Source organism: Opisthocomus hoazin, chromosome 7, assembly GCF_030867145.1.
Source record: "Opisthocomus hoazin isolate bOpiHoa1 chromosome 7, bOpiHoa1.hap1, whole genome shotgun sequence".
NCBI lineage: Eukaryota > Metazoa > Chordata > Aves > Opisthocomiformes > Opisthocomidae > Opisthocomus > Opisthocomus hoazin.
In genome coordinates, this window is record NC_134420.1 from 75,533,810 (window position 1) to 75,546,954 (window position 13,145).

Consider the following 13,145-nt stretch of genomic DNA (forward strand, 5'->3'; position numbering starts at 1 on the left):
TCCCTCACCTGTTTTCTCTGTCACTCTGTCCTTCCTCCTGTCTTTTCCTTGTCCCTCTGGCCTCCTACTCGTCCCTACTTTTTTCTTCCTTTCTCTACCTCTCTGCCTCTGTCCTGTCGCTTTCTTCCTCTCTCTCTGGGCAGTGTTTCTTTCTCCATCTGTGCCCCCTCCCTGTCCCTTTTCTCTTCTTCTCTCTGTCCTCCATCCTCCCCGTAACTCTTTGTCTGTGTATCTCCCTACTGCTGCCTGTCCCTTTGTTTCTCGCCATATGCCCGTGTCCAGCTTGCTGTCCCGTTATTCTCCTCTGTCCTGCTCCTTGGCCTTTTTTCTAGCCCATCACTGATTTTACTTTCTCCACCTCTTTGGCCTGATCTGTGTGTCTCCTGCCCCCGTCCATCTGGCTTGTTCCCTCTACTTGTGTCTCCCTCCAGCGTTCTTTATTCCCCTGATTCAGTTTCTCTCTCGATCCGTCAGTTCTGCTGCCCGCTCGTCATTCTCTCTCTGTCTCTCTCTCTTTCCCTCTGTCCTGTTCCTGCGCGTAGTGCGCGAGCAAGCGAGGCTACGTGCCTAGGGAGCCTCGTCTCGTAAGAGCTGCGAGACATGGACGTTTTCTCTTAGGTGGGGGACAGCCAAGCGACCGGAGGTACGGAAGAGGAGTGCAGGAGAGCAGGAGAGAGAAGCGTCTGAAGCGGCAGAGTCTCCCGGCAGCGCCGAGAGCGAGAGCTGCGGTGAGTGCCGGGCCCTCGGGGCCCCGTCGCCCCTCTTCTGCATCCAGGCTTTCCCCTGGATCCCTCTCTTTCCCACACTGCTGTGATTTTTGTTCTATTTTTTCCTCCCTGCCTCCCCCAACCCCCTCCCTTCTCCCGTGTACCTGCTTTCTCCATCTCTGTCTGACCAGCTCCCTGTCCCCATCTTTTAGGTCCTCCCTCTCTGCCCTGTTACCCGTCGCCATTTTTATTTTCTCCGTCTCTCTCGGTCTGGCTCAAGGTCCTGATTTTTTTAAGTTCCTCCCTCTCTGCCCCGTAGCCTGTCACTTCTGCAGGTCTGTTTCTCCACCCTCTCCCTGTGCGGCTCGCAGCCCCTCTTTCGCACTTCCTCCCTCTGGAGCCTGTGGCCTGTTGCTTTCCCCCCCTCTTATTTCTCTCTCTCTGTCTCCCCGCCCCTGTTTTTTCACTCCTCCTGTCTCTGCCCTAGAGCCCGTCAGGAGTTCTTTCATTCTCTGGCTCTCTCTTTCCAGTTCCCAGGCCCTGTCTTTCAATTTTGTCCTCCTCGGCCCTGTGCCACGGTGCGATTTCGTTTCTTTTGCCGTCTCTCCCGGTCCGGCTCCCTGCCAGGATTTTTTAATCCCTCCCTCTCTGTCTTGTAGCCCGTTGCTGTTTTCTCTGTCTCTGTGTCCCTCTGTCCGGCTCCCTGTCTTTACTTATTATTTTTGTTGAGTTCCTCCCTCTCTGCCACGTACGCGGTGCTGTTTACACTTTCGTTCCCGGACGTCTCTCTGTAGATTGCTCCCAGTCCTGTTTTTTTTAATCCCTCCCTCTCTGTCTGTCGTGGTTTAACCCGGCAGCCGGCAACTAAGCACTAGAGAGCCGCTCGCTCACAGCCCCCACCCCCGCCCCGTTCCCTCCCCAGCGGGACGCGGAGGAGACATGGACCAAAGGTAAAACTTGTCGCTTGAGATAAAGACAGTTTAGTAAGGCAACAGAGGAAATACTGCTGGTAATGCTAATAACGATGATAATAACAATAATGGCAACAACGCACATGCGAACCAAACTATACGCAGTACAGTTTCTCTCACCACCCGATGACCGGTGCACAGGCAGTCCCCGAGCAGCGATTGCGGAACCCGGAAATCGCAAGTTTCGCTAAATTCCAAAATAGTTTGACCTCCCGGACGAGAGCGGGTTCCAACTCGCGGAAACGAGAACAGCCGATTCCTGCCCCGCAGCCAGCCCCCATGCCTAAGCTGCGCGTGACGTCTGTGGTACAGAGTATTTCCACTGGCCAGCTTGGGCTAGTCCTGTAGCCTGTCGCAGGTGGTGGTGGTGTGTCTCCCCCCCGGCCATTTCTTTCTCGTTGCGCTCTGTCCGGCTTCCTGTCCCTGCTTTTCAATTCTTCCCTCGCTGCCCTGTGGCCTGTTGCTGTCTTCCCTTTTTCTGTCTTTCTGTGTATGGCTCCCGCTGCCTTCCTTTTTGAAATTCCTCCCTCTCCGTCTGGGAGCCCACCGTGGTTTTTCCTTTCTGCGTCTCTCTCTGGCTGGCTTCTGCTCCCTGGGTTTCAATTTCTTCCTTCTGGGCCCTTTAGCCTGTGGCAATTTTACTTCTTTCTCGGGCTCTGGATCCCAATTTTTTAATTCCTCCTCGTCTCCCCTCCCCCGCCCCTTTTTCCAGCTCCCTCCCCGGCTCCCTATCCCTGTGTTTTAATTCCTCCCTCTCTGCTCTCTAGCTGTCGCTGTACTTCCCGTATGCCTTGCTCCGCATCTGGCGCCTCGTCCCTGTCTTTGCATTCCTCCCTCTCCTCCCTATAGCCTTGTCTTTTGTCATCTCTCTGGTCCAGATCCCTATTGTTTTTGCCGCCTTCTCTCTCTGCCTTACTGCCCCTGGCTATTTTTTCTTCCTCCCGCTCTGACTGCCCGGCTCCGGATCCCTATTGTTTCATTCCTCCCTCTCTGTCCTGTAGCCCGTCGGTATTTTTGCTTTCTCTAGCTCTCTTTGTCTGGCTCCCTGTCCCTGTTGTTCAGCTTCTTCCTTCTTGGCACTGTAGCGTGTTGTGACTCTGTTTCTTTCTCCACCTCTCTGTCTTCCCAGCTCCTCGTCCCTCACTTCTAAGTCCTCCCTCTCCGTCCTGTTGCCTGTTGGATTCAGCCCTGCCCCCCACCCCCCCCCTTCAGTCTTTCTTGCTTGCCGTGCCTGTTTTTTAAGTCCTCCCTCTCTGCCACATCACCCATTGCTTTTTTCTTTTCTCCATCTCTCTACGTGTGTCTCACTGCCCCCGTTTTTTAGTTCTTCCTCTCTGCCCTATGCCCTGCTGCTGTGTTTGCCTTTCTCGGTCCCTCCCTGTGAGGCTCCCTGTCCCCATTTATTAACTCCTGCCTCTTCTTCCTGCACCCACCGCTGTTCTCTGCGATCCCCATCTCTCTCTGTGTGGCTCCCCGTCCTCAGTGTTTAATTCGTCCCTCTGCCCCCTGTAGCCCCACGCTATTGGTCTGTCTGTCTCCATCTCTCTGTGTCCAGCTCCCTGGCGCTGTTTTTGGTTTCCCCCAGCCCATCTTGTAGCCCATCACTGGTTTTGTTTCGTTGGTTTTTTGGTCTTCCTCTGTGTCTCGCTGTCCAGCTCCTGGTCGCTGTTCTTCAATCCCTCCGTCTTCCCTGGAGCGTGCTTTTTGCTTTTTTTCCATTCTCCACTGTGCTCTGTCCGGTCCCCTGTTGCTCTTTATCCATTCCTCCCTCTCTGCCCCGTGCCCCGTCACTTCTTCTCCTTTTATTTCTGCCTTTCCCTCTGTCCGACTCCCTGTGCCTGGTTTTTAAATTCCTCCCTCTCTGCCCTGTCACCCGTGCCATCTTTTGCCTTTCTCGGTCTCTCTCTGGCCAGCGCTCTGTCCTTATTCATCGATTCTTCCCTCTCCACCTCGCAGCCTGTTGCTTTTGTCCTTTGTCCTTCTTACTTGTGTCTGTCTCCCTCATGACCCTGTTTTAGAATCCCCCCGTTTCTTTCTGTACACATTGCTCTTGGGCTTTTTGCTCTCTGGCTCTCTTTTGTTCAGCTCCCGCTCCCTACTTCTTAAGTCTTCCCTCTTTTCCCTGCAGCGTGTAGCTATGTGGTTTGTTTCGTGCTGTCCTACCCGCTCTCGCCCCTTCCCTCCGTCGTTTGCGGTCCCGGCTCCCCGTCCATGTTGTCTCATTCCACCCTCTCTGCCCTGTTTTTGTAGCTTTTTTTTTAAGTCCTTCCCCGTCTGTCTCAGTCCTGGTCCTCGCTGTCCCTTTCCCTGCTTCGTGCTTTCTCGTTACACCGCCGCTGTCCAGCCATCTGTCACTTTTCTCCTCTCTTGTAGTGGCCTGCACCCTGCTCCTCATTTTTGGCAGCCTCTGCTGAGCAGCGCGTCGCTCCGGGAGCCGACTGACCGACTGTTCCCCGCTGGAGCAACGGGCGCAGCTGCGGGAAGGACTGCCGAGGTGTCGGAGGGGCAGAGGGAGCGTCGGGGGCCCCGAGCCCCGGCGCAGAGCGGCTCCCGGGACTGGCTGGGTGCGTGACTGAATAAAGACCTGCGGTCCCTTTTGCCCTCGCGGCTGCGTTTGTGCTTGGTTTGCACGGGACGAGGGGCTGCACCAGAGCCCAGGGGTGGAGGGGACGGGCTGTGGGGCTGGGGCGACGGCCCCCTGTTCCTGCCGGGCTCCAGCCGTGGGCCGGGGCCGGGGGAGCCCCGGGTGCGGGCAGCGGGGCTGACGGCGACGGCCCCTCCCTCTGCCGGTGGAGGGCCCGGTGCTGCCGTGGCCCGGGTGGCCGTGGAGGGGCCGGTGCGAGCCGAGGGAGGAGCGGAGCCGTGGCCGGGCTGCGGCTGCAGCGAAGGAGAAGGTGAGCGTGGGGTGGGCGGGGCGGCCGATGGAGCGGCGGGTCCCGGGGAAAGCCCCCGGGAGGCGGGCGGGGGTATCTGCCGAGCGGGGTCCGTGTGGGAGGCGAGGAGCGGCGGGGGTCCGGCTCCGTTTCGGGCACGGTGTCCCCGCAAGCCGAGGCCCGCAGCTCCCGCGGCGTGCTGGGAACTGTAGTGCTGGGGCGCGGCGCGCGCGGTCGGCCGCGCTGCTCCCCGGGGCATGCCGGGAGGTGTAGTCTTCGGGCTGCCGGGCGGCCGAGCCGCGCTGGCCAGGGCATGCCGGGAGGTGTCGTTTTCAGGGACCCGGCTGGCGGGCAGCCGCAGTGCTCTCGGGCACGTGCGGCGAAGCGTCGTCCTTGGTCCCGCCACAGCCCCCGCTGCGCGGGACGAAGGGTAGTTCTGTGGCCGGTTCCGTGTGTTTCTGCAGCCTTCCCGCTGCGCCCGATCCCCGGAAAGCGGTGCGGCCGCGCCTGGAGAGCGCGTGCCGCGGGGCTCGCTGCTGCCACCCGGTGAGCAAAGTGCGGTACTGCGGCTCGGGTGGCGCCAATGCGCGGTCCGCCGTGTCAAGGGCTCGCTGCTGCCACCCGGTGAGCAAAGTGCGGTACTGCGGCTCGGGAGGCGCCAATGCGCGGTGCGCCGTGTCAAGCGCTCGCTGCTGCCACCCGGTGAGCAAAGTTCGGTACTGCCGCTCGAGTGGCGCAGGTGCTGTGCGCGCTGAGAGGAGCCGTGCCCCGTGTGTCCGGTGCTGCAATAAAGAACGCCTGCCTGCTTGCTGAAATGCCCAAACGGCTTCAGAGAGTCTTTGTGTTTGCCCAATGACGGCATCGTGGGCTCCAAGCCGTGGGCCGGGGCCGGAGGAGCCCCAGGTGCGGGCAGCGGGGCTCATGGCGACGGCCCCTCCCTCTGCCGGTGGAGGGCCCGGTGCTGCCGTGGCCCGGGTGGCTGTGGAGGGGCCGGTGCGAGCCGAGGGAGGAGCGGAGCCGTAGCCGGGTTGCGGCTGCAGCGAGGGAGAAGGTGAGCGCGGGGTGTGGGAAGGGGTGGATGGAGCGGCGGGTCCCGGGGAAAAGCCCCCGGGAGGGCGGGGTCCGTGTCGGGGGCAAGGAGCGGCCGGGGTGCAGCGCCGTGTCGGAGCCGCGAGTCGGGGGCTGCCCGGAGTGGGAGGCGCGCGGCAGGGCGCTGCCCGGAGCCGTGCGGGGGTGCCGCCCCGTGGCGGCGGCGCGGGCTGCCCGGAGCCGGAGCCGGAGCCGCAGCCGGAGCCGGGCGGCGGCGCCGCGCCTTACCCGCTGTCGCCGCCCTCTGGCCGCAATGCGGTACTGCAGCCCGGCGCTCCGCGCAGGGACTGGCCCCTCCGGCGCGCCGTCGGCGCGTGGCGCATGCGCGGTGCGGCTGAGCGGCATGGCGGCGGCCGGGTGGCGGGTGCTGGGGCGGCGGGGGAGTAGAGAGGCCAGCGGTGAGGCGCGGGCTCCCCTCCGGCGGGTGCGGGGGTGCGTGGTGGCTGCCCGAGGGTGGTGGGACGGGAAGCTTCGAGCCGCCCGCTGCGGCGGGCTGCTGGTGCGCTGGAGGCGAGGCGGGTGCGGGCAGCCCCGGGGCCAGAGGCGGGAGGTGATGGAAGGGAAGAGGGGAAGGAGGCGGGCACCCCCCGCAGCTCGCCAGCGCTCCCCCGGCCCCGCTCGCCCCGCGCAGCCGCCGCCAGCTCCAGCACGTCCCCTGAAGCCTGTCCCGGAGCCCCCGGCCTCTCCCAAGGCCCGTGGTGCGGGCGGCACGCTGGCCCTCGAGCGTGCCTCAGTCTCCCTTAACGCGGTCGCCGCTGCTTCTTTCTCTGTGGCAGGGGCCGCGCTGAGGACGAGTTTGTCCGTTCCTGCCCTGGGGATGCCGTTGGCTGCGCCCGCTCCAGGCTTGTGTGGGCTGCGTGTGCCGGGCCTCGCTCTCCTGGTGGCGAAAAGGGAGAGGCGGAGCGCTGAGTGGCTGCGGACAGGAGCTGGCGTGGCTGAAGCTGGAGAGTCCCGAGAAGGCTGAAGAAGAAATGGAAGGCCACCAGGCTGGCAGCTGCCTGGCGCTGCAGGCAGGAGAGAGCCTGCCTCTGCGGGTGAGGAAGGCTCCCTCTTGGTAGCCCGCAGCAGGCCAGGCCGCCAGTGTGCCCCGCAGGGTCTGTATGTGTCACCAGCAGCAGCATGGTACGGTTGTGGAGCGCGCGAGCGAGGTTACGTGCCTAGGGAACCTCGTCTCGTCAGAGCTGCGAGACATGCGTGTTTTCTCTTAGGTAGAGGACAGCCAAGCGACCGGAGTTACGGAAGAGGAAGGGAGGAGAGCAGGGGAGAGAAGCGTCTGAAGCGGCAGAGTCTCCCGGCAGCGCCGAGAGCGAGAGCTGCGGTGAGTGCCAGGCCCTCGGGGCCCTGTCGCCCCTCTTCTGCGTCCCGAGCTGTCCCCTGGATCCCTCTCTCTCCCACGCTGCTGTGATTTTTTTTTTTTTTTTCTTTTCCTTTCCCTGTACCTCCCGCCTTCTGTCTGTGTTTGTGTCCTGCTCCCTCTCCCTCTTTTTCTCCCTCCAGAATTTCTCTAGCTGGCTCCCTGTCTCTATTTCTCTGTCCTGCTGCCTGTCCGGTCGTTTCTTGCTATACGTCCCTGTTCAGCCGGCTCTCCCTTTTTTGCCTTTCTCTCCTTCTCTGTCCTGCTTCATGGCCCTTTCTTGTCTTTCTCTCTCTCTCTCTGTTCTCTAGCCCCTTGCTGGTTTGTTTTGGGGTTTTTCTGCACCCCCGCCCCCTTCTTGGTCTCTTTGTCTAGATCTGACCCTTTCTTTGTTTCTCGGTCCCTTTTTTCCTGTTCGCTGTCCTTTTTCTCTCTCTGTCTGTGTGTCCTGCGCTCCGTTGCCATCTTTGTCTCTCCTTTCTTCTTCATCTCCTCCCCCTGCCCCCATCTCTCGCTCACCGGCCCTACGCTTTCGTGCTCCGTCTCTGCAAGGCTCCTCGTCCCTGTTTTTCTTGATTTCTCTACCTCTCTGGCGTTTTCTTTCGACCTTTCTTTCTCTCTGAGCTCCTCGGTCTTCTCCCTTATCTTATTTTCCTCTTCCTAGTGCTCTGCCCTGCTCCCCATCGCTTGTTTTCTCTCTCCCGTTTCTCTGCCCTGCTCCCCCACCCTCTGTCTCTTTCTCCATCCCCCTCTGCTGCTCCACAGCAGTGTTGTTCCTTTCTCCAGCTTTCTGACCTGCTCCCCCCCGACCCTGGTTGACCTTCCCAGGTTTTGTTCTGCGTCTCCATCCTGCAGCTGTCCTGATCTGTCCTTTTATGCCCTTCTCTTTCTGTCTCTTTTCGTGTGTCCCCGCTGCTTTTTTCCCGTCTCTGTCCGGATTCCTGTCCCTTTCCTTTCTCTTCTTGCTGTCCTGGTGCCCTGCTTCCTCTTGCTGTTTTTTCTGCCTTTCTCTCTCTGCACCATTCCCTCTCCCATCCTTTATTTCTCTATCCCCCTGTGCAGATAGCTGTCCCTTCTTTCCTTTCTCTCTTCCTCGGTATTTTTTTCTTTCTCCGTACGTCTCTCCCACTGCCCGTCACGGTTACTTCCCCCCCCCTCGCCCCCATGCTGTCCTGCTCTCTGTCCCTTTTCTCTCTCTGTCATTTTGTCCTGCTCCCTGTGTCTGTTTTTTTAATTCCTCCCTCACTGTCCCTCAGCCCGGTGCTGTTTTTTCCCTTTTCCGCCTCTCTCTCCTGCTGCCCACTGAGGCTTTTCCCCCTCCGTCTCTGTCCTGCTCCCCTGTCTCTTATTTTTGCCTGTCTTTCTCTTTATCCTGCCTCCCTGTCCCCTTTTTCTCTCTCAGTATCACCTTGTCCCACTCCCTTTCTCTGACAATCTGTCCTGCTCCTTGTCCTTCGCTTTCCCTTCTCTATCATTCCCCATCCTTCTTCTGGCCTTTCTTCCTTCTCTTTCTACCCTGCTGCCGCAGTGCTTCTTTCTCCACCGCTGTCCTGCTCCCTGGCCCTTGTTTCCTCTCGCCGTCCCTCTGTCCTGGTTCCTGTGCCCCGGTTTTTCTGTTTCTCTGTCCTGCTGCCTGTCTGGTTGTTTCTTGCTAGACCTCGCTGTCCAGCCGGCTCTCCCTTTTTGCCTTTCTCTCCTCCTCTGTCCTGCTTCCTTGTCCTTTCTTCTCTTCTTCTGTCTCTCTGTCCTCTAGCTCCTTGCTGGTTTGTTTTGGGGTTCCCTCCCCGGCACCCCACCACCACCCCACCCCTTCTGGGTCTCTTTGTCTAGATCTGACCCTTTCTTTGTCTCTGTGTCGTGTGCTTTGTTGCCGTCTTTGTCTCTCCTTTCTTCTTCATCTCCTCCCCCTGCCCCCATCTCTCTCTCCCTCTTTCGCGCTCACCGGCCCTACGCTTTCTTGCTCCGTCTCTGCAAGGCTCCTCGTCCCTGTTTTTCTTGATTTCTCTACCTCTCTGGCGTTTTCTTTCGACCTTTCTTTCTCTCTGAGCTCCTCGGTCTTCTCCCTTGTCTTATTTTCCTCTTCCTAGTGCTCTGCCCTGCTCCCCATCGCTTATTTTCTCTCTCCGTTTCTCTGCCCTGCTCCCCGTCCCTCCCTCCTTTTTCTCTCTGTCATTCTTTCCGCTTCCCTGGACCTCACTCTCTCTGCGATCTCGCGTCCTACTCCCTGTTTGTATCCCACCGTCCTGGTCCCCATCCCTCTCTTTGCCTCTCTATCCCTCTGTCCCTGTTTTTTCTTTCTCCGTCTCTCTGCCCTGCTGCCTAGTTCTGTCCAGTTCTCTTTCTGTTTGCTGGGTTGTTTTTTTTTTTTTTTCCTCGCTTCATTCCTCTGCCTTGCTCTGTGTATTCTGTCCTCTCACTCTCGCAGTGTCCTGCTGTGTGTTACCCATCCTTCTCCCTGTTGTTTTTTTTTTTTTCCTCTTGCTCTGTCCCTCTGTCCTGCTGCCTGGAAGTAATTTTTTATTCTCTGCATTTCTATTCTTCTGACCATGGCTGTTTTTTCATTCTCTACCTCTCTCTCTCCTGCTCCCCACCCTTGCCTTTCTCTCCCTGACGTTCTTTCCTCTTCCCAGTACCTCTGCTTTTCTGTGTCCTTGCACTCCACTTCCTCCGTCTCGCTCTATCACGCTGTCTTGCTCCCCATCCCTCCCTTTCCTTTCTACCCTTCCGATGTGTGTGTCCCCCGAGCCCCCTTTGTACGTGTCCCTGTCAACACCCTTCTGTCATTCTTCTTCCCTTGCTCTTCTTGCTCTTTTTCTCTCTCTTCCTCTGTGCTGCGGCCCATCGCTGTTTTTTCCTCCTCCGTCCCTTTGTCCCGCTCCCTGTCCTTGTCAGTTTTGCCCTGTGCTCTGGCTCCAGTCTTTCCTTGTTTTCTGCATCTCTGTCCTTTTCCCTGTACCCTTTTTCTCTCTGCTCCTCAGTCCTTCTCCCTCGTCTTGTTCTTCTCTTTCTGCCGTCCCTCTCTTTTTGTCTGTGACCCTCTGTGCTCTTCTTCTCCTTCTCAATTTGGAGTTGTGTTATGTGTCCCCCTTCTCTGTGTCTCTTTTCTGCTGTCCTGCTCCCCAGCCCCATTATTTGTTGCTTCGCCCCTCGGTCTTGCTCTCAGTCCCTGTTTTCTCTCGTGCTCCGCCTCGCTGCCGTTCTCTCTGTTGCTCTCGTTTGCTGTCTGTCCCAGCGTCCTGCTCCCTGTCGTGCTCTCTCTTTCACAGTACCTTTCTTTCTGGCGTCCTGTCCCTCACCTGTTTTCTCTGTCACTCTGTCCTTCCTCCTGTCTTTTCCTTGTCCCTCTGGCCTCCTACTCGTCGCTACTTTTTTCTTCCTTTCTCTACCTCTCTGCCTCTGTCCTGTCGCTTTCTTCCTCTCTCTCTGGGCAGTGTTTCTTTCTCCATCTGTGCCCCCTCCCTGTCCCTTTTTTCTTCTTCTCTCTGTCCTCCATCCTCCCCGTAACTCTTTGTCTGTGTATCTCCCTACTGCTGCCTGTCCCTTTGTTTCTCGCCATATGCCCGTGTCCAGCTTGCTGTCCCGTTATTCTCCTCTGTCCTGCTCCTTGGCCTTTTTTCTAGCCCATCACTGATTTTACTTTCTCCACCTCTTTGGCCTGATCTGTGTGTCTCCTGCCCCCGTCCATCTGGCTTGTTCCCTCTACTTGTGTCTCCCTCCAGCGTTCTTTATTCCCCTGATTCAGTTTCTCTCTCGATCCGTCAGTTCTGCTGCCCGCTCGTCATTCTCTCTCTGTCTCTCTCTCTTTCCCTCTGTCCTGTTCCTGCGCGTAGTGCCTCGCGCAAGCGAGGCTACGTGCCTAGGGAGCCTCGTCTCGTAAGAGCTGCGAGACATGGACGTTTTCTCTTAGGTGGGGGACAGCCAAGCGACCGGAGGTACGGAAGAGGAGTGCAGGAGAGCAGGAGAGAGAAGCGTCTGAAGCGGCAGAGTCTCCCGGCAGCGCCGAGAGCGAGAGCTGCGGTGAGTGCCGGGCCCTCGGGGCCCCGTCGCCCCTCTTCTGCATCCAGGCTTTCCCCTGGATCCCTCTCTTTCCCACACTGCTGTGATTTTTGTTCTTTTTTTTTCTCCCTGCCTCCCCCAACCCCCTCCCTTGTCCCGTGTACCTGCTTTCTCCATCTCTGTCTGACCAGCTCCCTGTCCCCATCTTTTAGGTCCTCCCTCTCTGCCCTGTTACCCGTCGCCATTTTTATTTTCTCCGTCTCTCTCGGTCTGGCTCAAGGTCCTGATTTTTTTAAGGTCCTCCCTCTCTGCCCCGTAGCCTGTCACTTCTGCAGGTCTGTTTCTCCACCCTCTCCCTGTGCGGCTCCCAGCCCCTCTTTCGCACTTCCTCCCTCTGGAGCCTGTGGCCTGTTGCTTTCCCCCCCTCTTATTTCTCTCTCTCTGTCTCCCCGCCCCTGTTTTTTCACTCCTCCTGTCTCTGCCCTAGAGCCCGTCAGGAGTTCTTTCATTCTCTGGCTCTCTCTTTCCAGTTCCCAGGCCCTGTCTTTCAATTTTGTCCTCCTCAGCCCTGTGCCACGGTGCGATTTCGTTTCTTTTGCCGTCTCTCCCGGTCCGGCTCCCTGCCAGGATTTTTTAATCCCTCCCTCTCTGTCTTGTAGCCCGTTGCTGTTTTCTCTGTCTCTGTGTCCCTCTGTCCGGCTCCCTGTCTTTACTTATTATTTTTGTTGAGTTCCTCCCTCTCTGCCACGTACGCGGTGCTGTTTACACTTTCGTTCCCGGACGTCTCTCTGTAGATTGCTCCCAGTCCTGTTTTTTTTAATCCCTCCCTCTCTGTCTGTCGTGGTTTAACCCGGCAGCCGGCAACTAAGCACTAGAGAGCCGCTCGCTCACAGCCCCCACCCCCGCCCCGTTCCCTCCCCAGCGGGACGCGGAGGAGACATGGACCAAAGGTAAAACTTGTCGCTTGAGATAAAGACAGTTTAGTAAGGCAACAAAGGAAATACTGCTGGTAATGCTAATAACGATGATAATAACAATAATGGCAACAACGCACATGCGAACCAAACTATACGCAGTACAGTTTCTCTCACCACCCGATGACCGGTGCACAGGCAGTCCCCGAGCAGCGATTGCGGAACCCGGAAATCGCAAGTTTCGCTAAATTCCAAAATAGTTTGACCTCCCGGACGAGAGCGGGTTCCAACTCGCGGAAACGAGAACAGCCGATGCCTGCCCCGCAGCCAGCCCCCATGCCTAAGCTGCGCGTGACGTCTGTGGTACAGAGTATTTCCACTGGCCAGCTTGGGCTAGCCCTGTAGCCTGTCGCAGGTGGTGGTGGTGTGTCTCCCCCCCGGCCATTTCTTTCTCGTTGCGCTCTGTCCGGCTTCCTGTCCCTGCTTTTCAATTCTTCCCTCGCTGCCCTGTGGCCTGTTGCTGTCTTCCCTTTTTCTGTCTTTCTGTGTATGGCTCCCGCTGCCTTCCTTTTTGAAATTCCTCCCTCTCCGTCTGGGAGCCCACCGTGGTTTTTCCTTTCTGCGTCTCTCTCTGGCTGGCTTCTGCTCCCTGGGTTTCAATTTCTTCCTTCTGGGCCCTTTAGCCTGTGGCAATTTTACTTCTTTCTCGGGCTCTGGATCCCAATTTTTTAATTCCTCCTCGTCTCCCCTCCCCCGCCCCTTTTTCCAGCTCCCTCCCCGGCTCCCTATCCCTGTGTTTTAATTCCTCCCTCTCTGCTCTCTAGCTGTCGCTGTACTTCCCGTATGCCTTGCTCCGCATCTGGCGCCTCGTCCCTGTCTTTGCATTCCTCCCTCTCCTCCCTATAGCCTTGTCTTTTGTCATCTCTCTGGTCCAGATCCCTATTGTTTTTGCCGCCTTCTCTCTCTGCCTTACTGCCCCTGGCTATTTTTTCTTCCTCCCGCTCTGACTGCCCGGCTCCGGATCCCTATTGTTTCATTCCTCCCTCTCTGTCCTGTAGCCCGTCGGTATTTTTGCTTTCTCTAGCTCTCTTTGTCTGGCTCCCTGTCCCTGTTGTTCAGCTTCTTCCTTCTTGGCACTGTAGCGTGTTGTGACTCTGTTTCTTTCTCCACCTCTCTGTCTTCCCAGCTCCTCGTCCCTCACTTCTAAGTCCTCCCTCTCCGTCCTGTTGCCTGTTGGATTC

General features: G+C 58.2%; 1 protein-coding gene across 1 annotated transcript in view; it reads left to right on the plus strand.

The window, feature by feature from the left end:
• The first annotated feature begins 5,134 nt into the window (after positions 1–5,134).
• LOC142362052 (uncharacterized) overlaps positions 5,135–13,145 on the plus strand; it is a 68,565-nt gene continuing 60,554 nt past the window's right edge. Inside the window, exon 1 of the mRNA XM_075427175.1 lies at positions 5,135–5,175. Within this exon, the coding sequence (XP_075283290.1) occupies positions 5,135–5,175 (41 nt within the window). The remainder of the gene's footprint in view (positions 5,176–13,145) is intronic.